We start from the raw sequence: 14,191 nt of genomic DNA on the forward strand, positions 1-14,191 counted from the left end.
CACATCTTCCCTGGGCACCCTGTTCCATTGGCTTACCATCCTCATAGTGAAGAACTTCTTCCTGACATCTAATCTAAATCCACCCTCTTCCAGTCTGAACCCATTACTCCTTCTCCTATCACTACAATCCCTTGTAGAAAGTCCCTCCCCAGCTTTCTGATGGGACCCCTTCAGATACTGGAAGGCTGCAATAAGGTCTCCCAAGAGCCTTCTCTTTTCTAGGCTAAACAACCCCAACTCTCTCAGCCTGTCCTCAAAGGAGAGGTGTTCCATCTTTGTGGCCCTCCTATGGACCTGCTCTAACAGGTTCAAGTAATTCTTCTGCTGGGGCCTCCAGAGCTGAATGTAGTCCTCCAAGGAAAGGTCTCACAAGAGCAGAGCAGAGAGGGGAGAGACCTCCCTTGACCTGCTGGCCACGTTTCTTTTGATGCAGCCCAGGATAAGGTCTCCCTGGAGCCTTCTGTTCTCCAGGCTAAACAGCCTCAACTATCTCAGCCTGTCCTCGTAAGAGAGGTGTTCCAGCCCTCTGATCATCGTTGTGTCCCTCCTATGGACCCACTCCCACTGGGTGTCCCACTGGTGTCCCACTGGGGCACCTCTCCACTCCCTGGGCACTTCCCTACCAAGGGTGAACCTCGGGGAACCCACTGTACACAAGGATCTACTGCTCTGTTGTTGGCCAGTCTGGTCCCAAACCACCAAAGGGGTTGTTGACTAATCAACATCAAGGGGAGCTCCTGTAGTGCTGAACTGCTGCTGGTCCGGCTCCCCTTAGGGACCCTTGCTTACCACCTTAGTGCCTCATGAAAAGCATCTCCAAACTTTGTCTTCCCAAGGGCCATGAAAGGTGAGATAAGGAACTAAGGAGCATGCGTGAGCAGTGTTTGTGTTCCTCCTGCCCACATAAGGCTCCCTGGGATATTTTTGCCTGCAGAGAGTAGCCAAGGGAAGAAAAGGATGGACACTGAGACATTTATAGGCTGCTTGTGCAGCTGCTGAGCTAGCTCCTAACTTGTGATTTAGTAGTGAAATAATGATATGCAATAATTTAGAATAGTCTCTTTCTTCTGTTTGTAAATGCCTTTTCTTGGGAGGGAGAGGCAAGATGTCTTGTTTTTTACTTGCTGGATTCTATCCATGTTTGGGCGGCTTGAATACAGGAGATTGCTGCTGTAAATGCACAACTCTTCTAGTCCCCTTGTATCATCATCACTTCTAGTCCCCTTGTACCATCACCTCCACCTGTGCGACCAGCAGCTCTGTATGAATCTTACAGTACTTGGGCATCCAGAGAACTGAGATGGCCCTGGGAAGCATATCTAGGATAAAGGGTAGGAGAAGCTTTAGGCAAACATGCCAGATACTGGGGGGTTTATTTATGTCATGAAGCTAGATGAGTCTTGGATTTTTATTCCTTCTCAGTTCTGGCACAGTGAGATTTACTTTTCCTTTGAAAGGGACAGAAGAACATTTTTACCTGTGTTGCTCGGTTAACCTCTCAAGAAGAACACTGCAGAATTTGTAATGCGAGCATCATTGGAGAGGAGCCACTACATCGTAAGCTTTTTAAATACATTTTGCAAATATGAATTGAATTCCACAATGTTTAAGCTGCTTCAGAAAGTAAAACTGGATACACAGATCCAACCCCACACCTGCTTTCATACCTGCTGACTTGTACCAATGACATCATCTACTAAGCAACTAAACTTTTTTTTTTTTAACTGTCTAAATAGTCCAATGCTTTTGAAGTTCTTGGCACTGCAGAGAAGTTATGGCACTTATTTAAGGTTTTGAATATGCAATTAAGCATCTAATTTTAAACCTACACAGTCAATAATATTGGACTTTGCTACAAAGTTATTTGCTTTTTATGGTATTTGCCAACTGCTGAAGTATGCATTAGTACATTTGACATATTAATGCATTCTAGTATTGGAGGTACCTGATGAGGCAGCAGCCAAATGATCACAAAATAGACATCTGAGGTGAAATCAGAGAGCGCAACAAACAAGGGAAGACTGCTTGCATTTATCCTGTACTGACAAGTGAGATCCCTACCTCCTGACTTAAAAATTAGACCCAGCTGGTGGAGCACCCTATAGTTCTACGACCCAGCATCCCCCCTTATTGACTACAACATGCATTATTTTCTTCAGTCTTGTTGAAGCTTTTTACTCCCTTCCTCAGAGTAATTTTTTACAGGCTTGTAGTACATTCCTGTAATTCTAAATACACATATTCTAACTTGCTCATAAATGAAAATCAAGCGCGTAGCTGCTACTAATACACTGTAGCATACCTGGTTGTGACGAGATCTTTTGTAACGCCTTTCCCAGTTAGGAAGTGAAGCTTTCTCCCTTGTCTTTCAGCAGATCTGACAGTGGCTGTGTGCTCTCTGTGCACACTGGATTAATGGCTGTGGGCACTCCCCAGTGTTGCAGTTGCTGGTCCTTGCTTTGATATCACATATGTAGCGCTCACTTGCCAAATTCTGTACACTAGACGCTGATTGAGATGCCATTTGAATATAGTGTGGTTATCCCCAGTGGGGAGGTCTGTTATCAGATCAGCAGGAGAAGTGTCATTCTCAGCCCCAGCAGATGCACAAGTGTCATCCAGCTTACACTGATCTGTGGAACAGCAAACCTGTGATGTAAGGTACAGTCAGAATATAACAAGACAGGCTTTTAACACAGAAGCTTTCTCAGTATTTAACATGCTGAGAAGATGAACTAATCACAAAAGACTTGTCTAGATGTCTGTGTTCCTTTGTCTCCTTAGGTATTTTGTAGATGCTGACAGCCAGTGTGAACTTTAAATCAATATATTGTGTATGTTTACTTGTGCAGTAAATCCATTTGCCATATCATTTAACTACATTCAGAGTGAATTGTTGGCCATGAGCTGATCTGACCTTTTCAGGTCTAATCAAGAAATCCGAAATATTATTTCAGCCTGTCAGCTCTTGTAATATGCAGTAAGAGTATCTGGATCTAACTGAAAATGTCAGATGCACTCTAATATGCAACCCATCAAAGTTACGATGCGCGTCAACCAAGAACAATAAATCTGCAACATCCGTGGTGCATCTCCATTGCTTAGATAAATAGTTCTGCCATTGATGGGGGCTAGCTAAAAACATGCATTAAAAGCAATTCTTTGGAATACATGTGAGATCTACGGCTGCTTAAGTATTAAAATGATCTTGAAAGAGAGGTGATAACACCAGCTGAGAATATTACTGGAAAAAACTGACCCGTGAGAATACCAGGTCTCTAGTTACTGTCTTGCTAGCTTCAGGGTGTGGTAATTTAAGATCAGTGGTCTTGTGTAACCTCAGCATTTTCCTTTTTAATTTCAATAATTTGCAGCTTGTGAAGTTTTTACTCGTTTCAGAAACAATCCGTTATGTAAGCTGAGGTGCCCTTATCAATCTTATTTGGGTTGGATTTAATATCAAGCATTTTTTCATTGTCTTGCACTTTTTATGAAAAGGCCTACTTCTGTTTTTAAAATCTTTCTGAAAACTAGTGCTACTTTCAGTAGGTTATGAAGTTTAATGATGTTTAGTTTCATTTTCTTTGTCTCATCTTGGAAATTTCTGTTCTTTTGTAGTTGACCAGATATTCAGATCTAGGATAAATCTGTCTAATAATTATTTACCAAGAATGAGACCAATTATTTATTGGTATAATTTCTGGATGATGAATTACATTTGGACTAAAGTGGATGAGCGCAATGAAAAGCAACTTTTTATCCTAAGAAAATGATACTTTGTTAGCTAAACAGTCTATGAGGATTGATTAATCTTAAGGCATTTGTTACAGTAAAATTGAGTTGGTTTTTAACCTAGTCATGGGTAGTTCGTGCAATTTGAGGTATTATTAAATGAATTGCTACTGCGAGTAAAATATTGTTGGAACTAGAATTAAAATGAGCTATGGTAAGCGTAGCTGAACTGGTAACTTTGCAGTAAAGAATAGTGTACGTTTTAAACTACCCAGTTAATGCTATTTTCTTGCAAGGTAATGCTGCCCTCCCCTGGTGTGCTGTGGAAAGTAGGGATTCTTATCGAAGTCCGAGCAAGTTCTAGGGCTTCCTATTAAAGAGGAATTGCTGAAAACGGTGGGGGGGAAAGCTCTTAAAAACACCATTATGTGTTAAAAAAAAAAAAAAAAAAAAAAAAAAAAAAAGGAGCAGACATTTGTGAGGTCCTTTTATGCATGGATGAATGTACAGATAATGTACAGGAATACATTGTGAACACGTAAGACAACAAATTGAAGGCTGAACTAAGTTTGGATGGCAATCTGGAAGACCAACTGAAAACAAACTAAACAGATACCAGATAGCGGCTGAAAGCTGCAAGCTGGCCAAAAACTTGAATGGGAGTATGATGAGCTCTTGAGCAAATGAAGCTGTTGCAAAACCATCCTCTTCAGTCAGGGGCTATTGATTACAAAGGTACCCCTGTAGGCTCAGGCTGTCCCTCCACTGCACATTCCTGAGAGCTGTGGAATGTGGTCTGTGGAAGTATTGCTGTTGCATAGTCTATTCTTGATATATTTCTTCAGATATTTGTTACTAACTGCTGCTAGAGACAGAATATTGAGATAGGAGGTTCTTTAGATTGTCCAGCTGTGGCTGTCTGTTAAATAACTGTGTTGCTATTTGCTTTAATTTTGTCTTCCTTCCATTTCTTACTGCTATGCAGTTTCACCACAGTCCAGATAGCTGAAAGAAAGGAGCCTTGTTTCAAATATAAGCATTTTAGTTCCCACATCTGACTTCAGTGAAGTCTATGTGGTCGTTTGTTGTTGGCTTTTTTTTTTTTCCCCACAGATTCATAGAACAGTTTCAGTTGGAAGGGACCTTAAACATCATCTAGTTCCATCTCCCCTACCATGGGTAGGTACACCTCCCACTACTTCCCTGGGCAACCTGTTCCAGGGCCACACCATAGATTCATAGAATCCTTTAGGTTGGAAGGGCCCTTCAAGATCATCAAGTCCAACCATTAAGCCATTAGGGCTCTAAAGGCCTCTGCTAAAACAGATCAGAACCTGTCAGGGTTGGAAGGGCCCACAAGGGTCACCCAGTTCCAACCCCTCTGCCATGAGCAGGGACACCTCCCACTAGATCAGGCTGCCCAGAGCCTCATCCAGCCTGGCCTTAAAGACCCCCAGGGATGGGGCCTCAACCCCCTCCCTGGGCAACCCATTCCAGGGTCTCACCACTCTCCTGGGGAAGAACTTCTTCCTCACATCCAGCCTGAATCTGCCCACTTCCAGCTTTGCCCCATTCCCCCTAGTCCTGTCGTTACCCAATAGCCTAAAAAGTCCCAGCCTTCTTGTATGCCCCCCTAAGATACTGGAAGGCCACAACAAGGTCACCTTGGAGCCTTCTCTTCTCCAGACTGAATCTTCATAGGGAAGAATTTTTGTCCGTATATCTATTCCAAATCTACCTTCTTTCAGTCCCTTCCCAATCTTTCCTGTAGGCCCTCTTTAAGTACTAGAAGGCTGCTATAAGGTCTCCCCAGAGCCTTCTCTTCTTCAGGCTGAACAACCCCAACTCTCTCTCAGCCTGTCTTCATTGGAGGCATGCTCCAGCCCTCTCATCATCTTCATGGTCCCCCTCATGTCTTCCTTATGTTGGGAGCCCCAGAGCTGAACACAGTACTCCAGGTGAGGTCTCACTAGAGTGGAGTAGAGGATTTTTAAGGTATAAAATAACTCCTTCTTCTTATGATTAAGACTTTCTAGTTGCTGGATAACTTGCAGCTTTGTCTCTACTACATAGTCAGGTCACTTAGGAGATGTTTTAAGAACTGTGGAATATATTGACATTCCCAACCTGACTTGCTCTGGTCCTGCACCATGTTACAGTGGTGGTGGCTGTTGATAGTTTTTATAATAAAGTCCTAGTTGTTTTGTGTTTATGGTGTGTGCCAGTCCACAGAGCAGCTGTGAACTAGAACCAGACTGCACCTACTCAGTTACCTGTGACTGTGGCAGGTGGGGCCTGAAGATCCCAATGGTCCTTCACAGGCCTCTGTTTTTAAAGTGACTTCACTGACTGCAAAAGAGGAGTATCTACCTTCGTCTGTGTAAGCCAGCAGGCTATAATAAGCAATCCTTTTGAGAGCTAGCTGTAAAACCACTGCAGTTACTGCTCCATAAGAGTAAAAAGGTGAGCTAAATCAACACCAAGATGCCTTGTTCTTCCTTGCCCTTTGTGACACTCTGTTGCAGCAAAAACCAGTTTTATATGTTGTAATTTGCTGTTAGATTAGTATTCTGTTGGTGTGGCAGCCCAGCTGAGCTCCTCAATGGTTATGTGAATGGCAATGGCATTGCTCCTTGCCCCGGCGCCAAGGTAGGAGCTCTGAGACTGTGTAACAGTTTTCTCTCCTCTCCGTCACTTGTGCAGGTGCTGGGGCTGCTGGTGTGGACGCTGATTGCTGGGACAGAATACTTCCTGTACCCGGCCTTCGGCTGGGTCATGTTTGTAGCCGTGTTCTACTGGGTCCTCACCCTCTTCTTTCTGATCATCTATATGACGATGACCTATACCAGGATCCCTCAGGTGCCATGGACCACAGTGGTAAATACGCCTGTTCTTTGTTTCGGGTTGGCTGGGTTGTGAAGAGGTTAAAATATGGATGCATTCTGTAGGTGTAGCTAACCAACTGTACCTCTGCTTTTTGCAGACTTCTCCCTCGTGGCTGCGTAACTGCAGCGTTTAACATTCATACTACCCAGACATTTTTAAAACACTTCTCCAGTGTTGTTTCACCATTTTGTTCAGTGGTTGATGTAGTAGTTTGATTTTTAATAATTGTGTGACTGATACTTATGCAACGTGGCCTCTCTTTCTCCCTGTAATAATTATGTACCATGAAGAATGAGCCTGTTGCTGCCTCTGAGCTAACAGACCTGGCTGTACAGCTTAAACAGCTGAAATTCCTACTTGAAACCACACTGTGAGTTGAAAGAGAGACCCTGGCTCTTAAAACATCACTCTTCCTCTGCTAAAGTAAAAGCAAAGGTGGTTCAGAGGTAGCAAGTCTAACAATCCATATATGGCTTACTGTGAAAATTAGTGTTGCATATATGTAAAATACAGGCCGTGTAATACTTAGCTTATAGCTCAAGACAATGCAAATCAGATAAACAGCTAATGTAATTATGGAAAAGAGTCACTATTTTTGTGGTTTGAACCAACCTCGCTAGCTGTACCTCTCAACAGTATTATTTTTACCTGATTTTTGTAACAGGCTGTTGTCAAGGGTAGTAGAGCGTAAAAGTAATTTTGGCCAACTGGCTATTTCTGACCTATCCAAGCATTACTATCAATTTTAGTCTTGCATTTGTCTGATACTGTGAGATACTGTGGTTTGTTGTTTTTACTATCTGAAGATTGACTAGAATTCTGTTATTTTTATCATAAAATATATTTGACTTCTGTGTTGCAAACAGCTTATCAGTTATATTGTGTACATCACTAAAATGGAATACTCTTTTCATCTTCCCATTTGCTGCTGTAACAAATACCCAGTTACAGCAATTACTAATAAGAACAACCAGGATTACATTCAGATAGCTTCTCTGGTTTCAGGTTTCATGACCAGTAATTACCATTAAGGTTTATAACACTGCTATAGAAATGTTGGATTATTTCAGTTACAGCAGGAAAGTGCCTGGATCCATTTCAATGGAATGTTTGTTTGGTTTTTTTTTCCCATTGCATTAGATGCAAGTAAGACATATTCAAAGGGAAAGCACCTTCTTATTAATTTGGATACAGCTTTAGTCATTACTCCTCCTTCATCAGTTTAACACTATTATTAGACAAAAGCTGCACATAAATGAGTTACCCCTGATCTATGGTAGACAAGCTGGAGTATTTGATTTGTTCCTACTTCATATTGAATGTTTTATTTCTCACTCTGAGTTCCAAATGTATTGTCGATAAGATCACATAAATGTAGGTCCAAAGGTAGTGTCCCTTTCTAGTAAAGGGGAATCTGGAGAGAAAATAAATGCAAAATAAATAAAAGATCCTCACATTCCAGCTTGTTTTACCCTAGGTATTAAAAGAGCTGTTGTGAACAGCCTTTGATTTGGACCTCTGCCACTCCTGGCTGGCCAAGAGAAATGCTGGGTCTCTTTTCAGGGAGATGTTGTTAATCTCTTCACTCAAAAAAGCATGACCTTTTTGAGTGAGAGAGTTTATGCCCACCTTCCCCCTGTTCTCTCTTGTATCCTGAATTTCAGTCTCTGCTAGTTATTGCTCTGGTTCCTTAGGCAACAGTTAGTTCAGACTGTGTGCCTATTGTATGCAGTATCCAAAATTACATCTGGACTTCTCTGTCATAAATTCACTTTTTGCAGGTTAAGCACATCACCAAATTGCTTAAGATGCAGTTACTTTTACTGCAAATTAACCCAAAGGACGTGCTTCCAAACTGACTCTCCTTTAATACTGCGAGTTCTTTGCTAAAACAATCAATGGAAGCTTTTAAAATCTGGTAAATGTAAATTTAAGAAGCAGATGGTAATTTAGCATGAACCATTTGGTTTGAGTAATATATTGGCAGTAATGGCCCAATCAGCTTGCATTGCATTCCATCTTCCCCAACAGTGCTATTTCCCAGAGCAGCACTTCTCAAAAAGTATGTGCTTTTTTCTTTTCTACATGACAAGATGTTGCAGGGATTTGTAGCTTTCCAGGGTAATTGAGTCATCTTGGAACAGGAAATCTAAAAATATCAACAAATACTCTAGGCAATCAACTTTGGAGTTTAAAATCAGTGTTTTACGGAAGTTCACCTGAACCTGCCAAATGTTGTCATCTTATGCTAAAATTGGTAGCTTATTATTTTATTACTATAATGCCCAGATAAAACAAGAGAGGTGAGATCTGTGGATAAAGATAATACTTGTTATTAGATTAAGCAATATAGGTGAGATAAACACCACTCATTTTTAAGTGTATGAAGCATACGAAGTGTAAATTTTAATGTTACTTAGAAGAAGGTAAAAATTGTTAAGAATCACATTTCTTGTGTACCTTGTATGTCTAAATTATATTTCAGAGGAGAGTTTTGTAGTGTTGGAATAGAAAATGGTAACAAATGCGTGTGCATATTAATTACTTACGTTGTTTGGTTTTTCAACAGGGTCTGTGTTTTAATGGAAGTGCCTTTGTTTTGTACCTCATTGCTGCCATTGTAGATGCATCTTCAGTTACCAAAGAACTGGACAGTCACAATTACAACAGCTGGGCAGCTTCTTCAGTGAGTTCATTTTTTGCTTAAACCAGTTCTATGTCAAATAGAGTTGTATCAAGAGAAGGCTGCTGGACGTGTGGGTTGAAATGCATGTGTTCTGGATTTTGAGAAGCTGCAGATTGATGCAGAATCTCATGCACAAAACCTATAGGTAGCTGTAATTTAGTTCATAGTTTTTGGAGATGATTGGAATTTCACCAGGAGATGACAGTCACATCGGAAAAGGCTTTGATGATTTTAAGATCATACTGCTTTTTCCTCCCCTGCCCAGATTTATTATTAGTGCTCTGGCAGAGGTTATAGTCTGCACATCCGAGCAGACAAAACAGCTTATGTGAGCATCAAGTCACCTCAATGAACTTGCACAACTTAAAGCAGTTTAAACTAACTCAGCTAAATTTGCACACGTGGGTAAGATGCATTCAGCTTTTGTGGGCTGAGCCAACTACATAGCACCTTTGGGAAGGTCCTGAAGTGGTATTATGGTTTCTACAGTAATCTTGTTACAGCCTCACCTTTTGATCTGAAAAATCGTGTAACTTCCCAGTGTTTTAAAGTAGATGGAAATGATTAATTAGTCTGACATTACTGTCTTATGACTTATATTGGGAAATCCAGAGCAGTCAAAGTGGGCAAAAACCAATTTTTAAATTAATTTATTTATTTTTAATAAGCCTTGTCATTTTCTGAGTAGATGAACGCATTCTCTAGCTAAGTTAAGGGACTTGTAAAAGAACTTTTTGCTTGTTGTGGCAATAGTAGTCCAATGCAACAGTAAGTCTGAATCACAGCTACTTTGCTGACTGTTCATGCTTCTGCATTTGTCTTCCCTGGAATATTCACAAATCCTGTCTTAATGACCCAAGCTTACAGCCGTGAACACAGAGACTTGAACACCTGCTCTGTTTTTGTCTTGGGAATTGGATAACCATGTCCCTGTCACTTCAGTGGTGTTCAGGGTCTTCTCCCCTTGGCAGTTTGTAGCTATTGATCTGTTACTCAGCCACTGCTGTTGACAGGGACTTGCTTGCTGCTGCATAAGCTTCCATGCTGATTCAGATTTTATGCAAAATGCATGAACGATCAGTGTCTCATGGGATGCTTGGAATCTCTGCTAATACCTCCTAATAGTGTTTATCTAATGCACTGTCTAAATAGACTATTAAATGTAGATTCTTGCTTTCTGAACCCATTAAGAGTTTCATGGATAGTTATTTGTGAGAATTTAGTAAATCATCTTATCTCCAACAATTGTTCTCTGTTAGAAAGATTTTAGATGGAGCTTTTTTTTTTTTTGTAAGAAACAAAATTATTGGAAAATAAAAATGCTGCAGTTTTTTACTGTAATAATATTTTACATCATCACCTGCAGTTTTTGGTGCCACAGACTAAATTTACATTAGACAAGACTCACCAAGATCCCTCTGTGGAGGATTTAGCTTTACTGCCTGTATGCATGGGTGTAAGTGCCCTGCTCTCAGTGTTGAGTATTTCCAAGGACAGGCTATTCCACAATGCCTCTGCGCCTCTCTTGCCATCTTTGATTACTCTCACTGTGATTTTTTTTTTTTTTTTTTTTCACTCTCCTAATATGTAATTAAAATTTCCCTTTGTGTAACTTGCTTTTGTTCTGTCTTGTCCAATCATTGCTCACCTCTTAGAAAGCCAGTGTTAATCCTATCTGCAGCATCAGCATTATTTGGTTCATTTTCCAGCACAAAATATTCTGGTCTTGTTGCAAGACTGTTGCCACAAATCTGGGTTCTTTACCCAGTGTACAGAAAACCAATCGACACACAGAGTTGAGGTATTTGTTATTCCAGTTCTGTGCAGGAAGTGTGCTAGGTGATAATCTGCAAAGCTAGCACATCCCCAGGAATCACAGAGGGTCCTGCATACAAAAGGGTGACTGAGGAAAATCATGACGCAATAGCTGATTGGTTACCTGGGATTTCATTTATGTTTCTTTCACGCACAAAGTCTCCTCCTAGGTGTGTGTTTTTTAGTATTTTAATGTATTGTAATCAGCTTAAGGTAACTGAGGGTGACATCTTGATTCTTGATTGATCAGTAAGCCTTTGATGAGCCTTGCATTCTGTTGCAGCTCTGTCCCAGCCTTGCACAGACACTGGACCTAATGCTAACAATGGTTGACCAGAAGCTAGTTTGCAGTGTTCTAGTTTCATCGTAGTTGTCATGGTCACCATACAGACTCTTCATGGTTGCCCAACTTTGTAATTCTGTACTTGCATGATTTTAGTAATTTTTGACTTTTTCTCAATGTCAAGACCATTTTCAACATTATCTGTTTTGAACAACATGCAGAGATTAACAGGAACTTAGCCACTAACACTGAATTGGACTTTATCAGTACAACTGAAATAGTTCACAGCTGTTCTTGAAGCACACACACAGAAACCAAAGGACTGTAGAAGCAACACCACTGGTAATTGTGTAGTTTTCATCTATAAAATAAATCTAGCCTACTACAGAAGGTTTATTCTGTAATCAATTTGTCACAAAGTAGTAATATCCCAGCCCGGCTGCTGTCCCTGTTACTGCACTGAGGACCTCTATAATTGGTAACCTAATCAGTACTGGTGTTTGAGAACATGTCTGGGCCTGCATTTGGATCCATGTTTCCTCTATATACAAACCTGCTTTGATGGACAGTGTGGCCTGCTGAGGTACAGGTGGGCTGGAAGCAATTCCTGCAACACAGCAGCAGTGCAGGAGGGTTAGTTTGAGCTGGCCATGGACTATCCCTCAGACTCTACCAGCAACTGATGCTAAAAGCAGTAACTATAGTATAGGTGGGACTACAGTCTGTAAGATCTATACTGAGGCACTATAATGTGGAGATAGGAGTTGAAATAAACCATGTTTCCTCTGCTTCTAGGCCCATATATCTATTCATAATGTAAGCTCACTTAGTGCCAACTGTGATGGCCGTACAAGTATAAGGTGGTGAAAGAATACCATGTTAGTGAGCCTGCTATTTCTCCTTTTTCCAAATTCAAGAACTACTTTTTTCTTAGAAAGGACAGTGATCTCAAATATATGTTGTTTTTCCTAATTTATTTTTTCTCCTCTCTCTACAGTTCTTTGCCTTCATGGTTACCTCCTGCTATGCTGGAAATACGTATTTTAGCTTTATATCTTGGCGATCACGAACTTTGCAGTAAAAATTTTGTTAAAATTAATTCTGTAGTATAAAATAACTTGAAGATTACAGTCTTGACCAAAGCTTGGAGGAGGGGTGAGCTCTTCTCAAACGCTTCTGTTAGACGCTATATTTTAAGCTGATATTAAATAATTATTTCTCATACCATCTTTAGAGACATCTAACACTGACTTTGTACTGTACAATAAAATTTCATACTGCTTCTTTTAAAATTAATGTGATACTTTTCTAGACATTGTGTAGATATTAGTACTGTACCCTTAATAAATCTTACTCAGACAATGTGCCAGTTTTGTAAATGTAACTGTTTAAATGTTACAAGTATACTTTTGATACTAAATGCTACAAATAAAAACTGATTGATACTCTGTCATTATTATGTATAAAAAAGTGACATTGTACAGAAAAAAAAACACCCCAAACTTTTAAAATAAATAACTAATTGACCCAACTGTGCATGGTTTGTAAACTGAGAGTAGAAGGTTGTTCTTTCTTTAAATTTATTTTTCAGCATAAAGTCTATGCTACTAAGAATTCTGATGATCCTGTCAGTTTGCATATTCTAACAGCTTCCCACAACCATGAGGTTGTTTTTGGAACCTGTTACTGTAGGTCTGAAGCTCACTGAAGGAATGTTACACCTGAAGTGCATTATTTTTGATAGGTTTCTTAAATCCAGTAGGCTTCAATACGTAAGTCTAAACAACAGCCCCTTAGTGTTCAGTGCTTCACCTACTAAGAAGATTACAAAACGCCTACTAAAAGTAATGCACTTTATTTCTTAGGGGACTGTTTTTCTTTCTTCTCATTAGATTAGGGCATGAATCTGTCCTAATTAAAATCTAGGCTTCTAAAACCCATTAAAAGATATGAAGATTAAATCCATAGAAGGATTGTCAAGGTGCTAGTGCTAGAAACAATTAATTTCCTCACTCTCGTCCTGTCTGCTGGCATAATCTGTGAATTGTTAGTTTAACAATTTAAGTTTTTAATTTGCCACTCATATTTTAATATGAGTCAAGCAGAGTGACAGAGGATTATGACTTTCAAAACAGATACCTTTTGAAAATGACTTGGAAATTACCTAGCGAATTTTTTCCAGGAAATATGTTGAGAGTGTAAGATTAGTTTGTGTTATTATTTAAAGATTTTTTTCTCATTTAAAATGATTGGTACATTTTTTCTTCCTAGATTAAGAGGATCTGGACTCTCTTCCAGTCTTCAAAAACTTAGTTGGACAATTATATGTAGTAGTAGAGAAATCTTACTGCTTAATAAAACCTTCTTTCTCCCTGGAACTAAATGATGTGTGCTTACTTACAAGAATGCCCTGCAGCCAAGAAGATTTATCAGCAGCCAGCTAATTCTGTTCTCAGTCACGTTGTTTTCTTTATTATCTGCCAGAGTCACAGGATTTCAATGTAAGGGAAGCCAAGATATTATTTTAAAACCTATATTTGGCTGTAGATTGCATCTGGCTTGTACAACAAAGGTCAGGCTGTCTGCTGCTTGCTAAAATTACCCAGTTGTGAGATGGAAGAAGGGCTACAAACTATGCATTTTATCTACACAGATAAAATGTGTCATTAAAATCCCATACACTCCTTTCAATTGCTGGAAAAACTCAAAGGCATAAAAATGATCCAAGTGTCAACTGATAAAATGTGACTAGAAATATAGTCAGAATGGAAATCTCATCAGTGATTTCT

General features: G+C 39.9%; 1 protein-coding gene across 1 annotated transcript; it reads left to right on the forward strand.

Moving 5' to 3' along the window:
• Positions 1-6,293: 6,293 nt before the first annotated feature.
• On the forward strand, positions 6,294-12,483 carry CMTM8 (CKLF-like MARVEL transmembrane domain containing 8; the record flags this gene model as incomplete). The annotated part of the gene is made up of 4 exons (XM_008943481.1): positions 6,294-6,381; positions 6,436-6,609; positions 9,188-9,304; positions 12,400-12,483. Coding segments are annotated over 4 exons (463 nt in total), but the record flags the coding sequence as incomplete, so codon positions are not given.
• Between the last annotated feature and the right edge of the window lie 1,708 nt (positions 12,484-14,191).

Source organism: Merops nubicus, unplaced genomic scaffold, assembly GCF_000691845.1.
Source record: "Merops nubicus isolate BGI_N331 unplaced genomic scaffold, ASM69184v1 scaffold19237, whole genome shotgun sequence".
Taxonomy (NCBI): domain Eukaryota; kingdom Metazoa; phylum Chordata; class Aves; order Coraciiformes; family Meropidae; genus Merops; species Merops nubicus.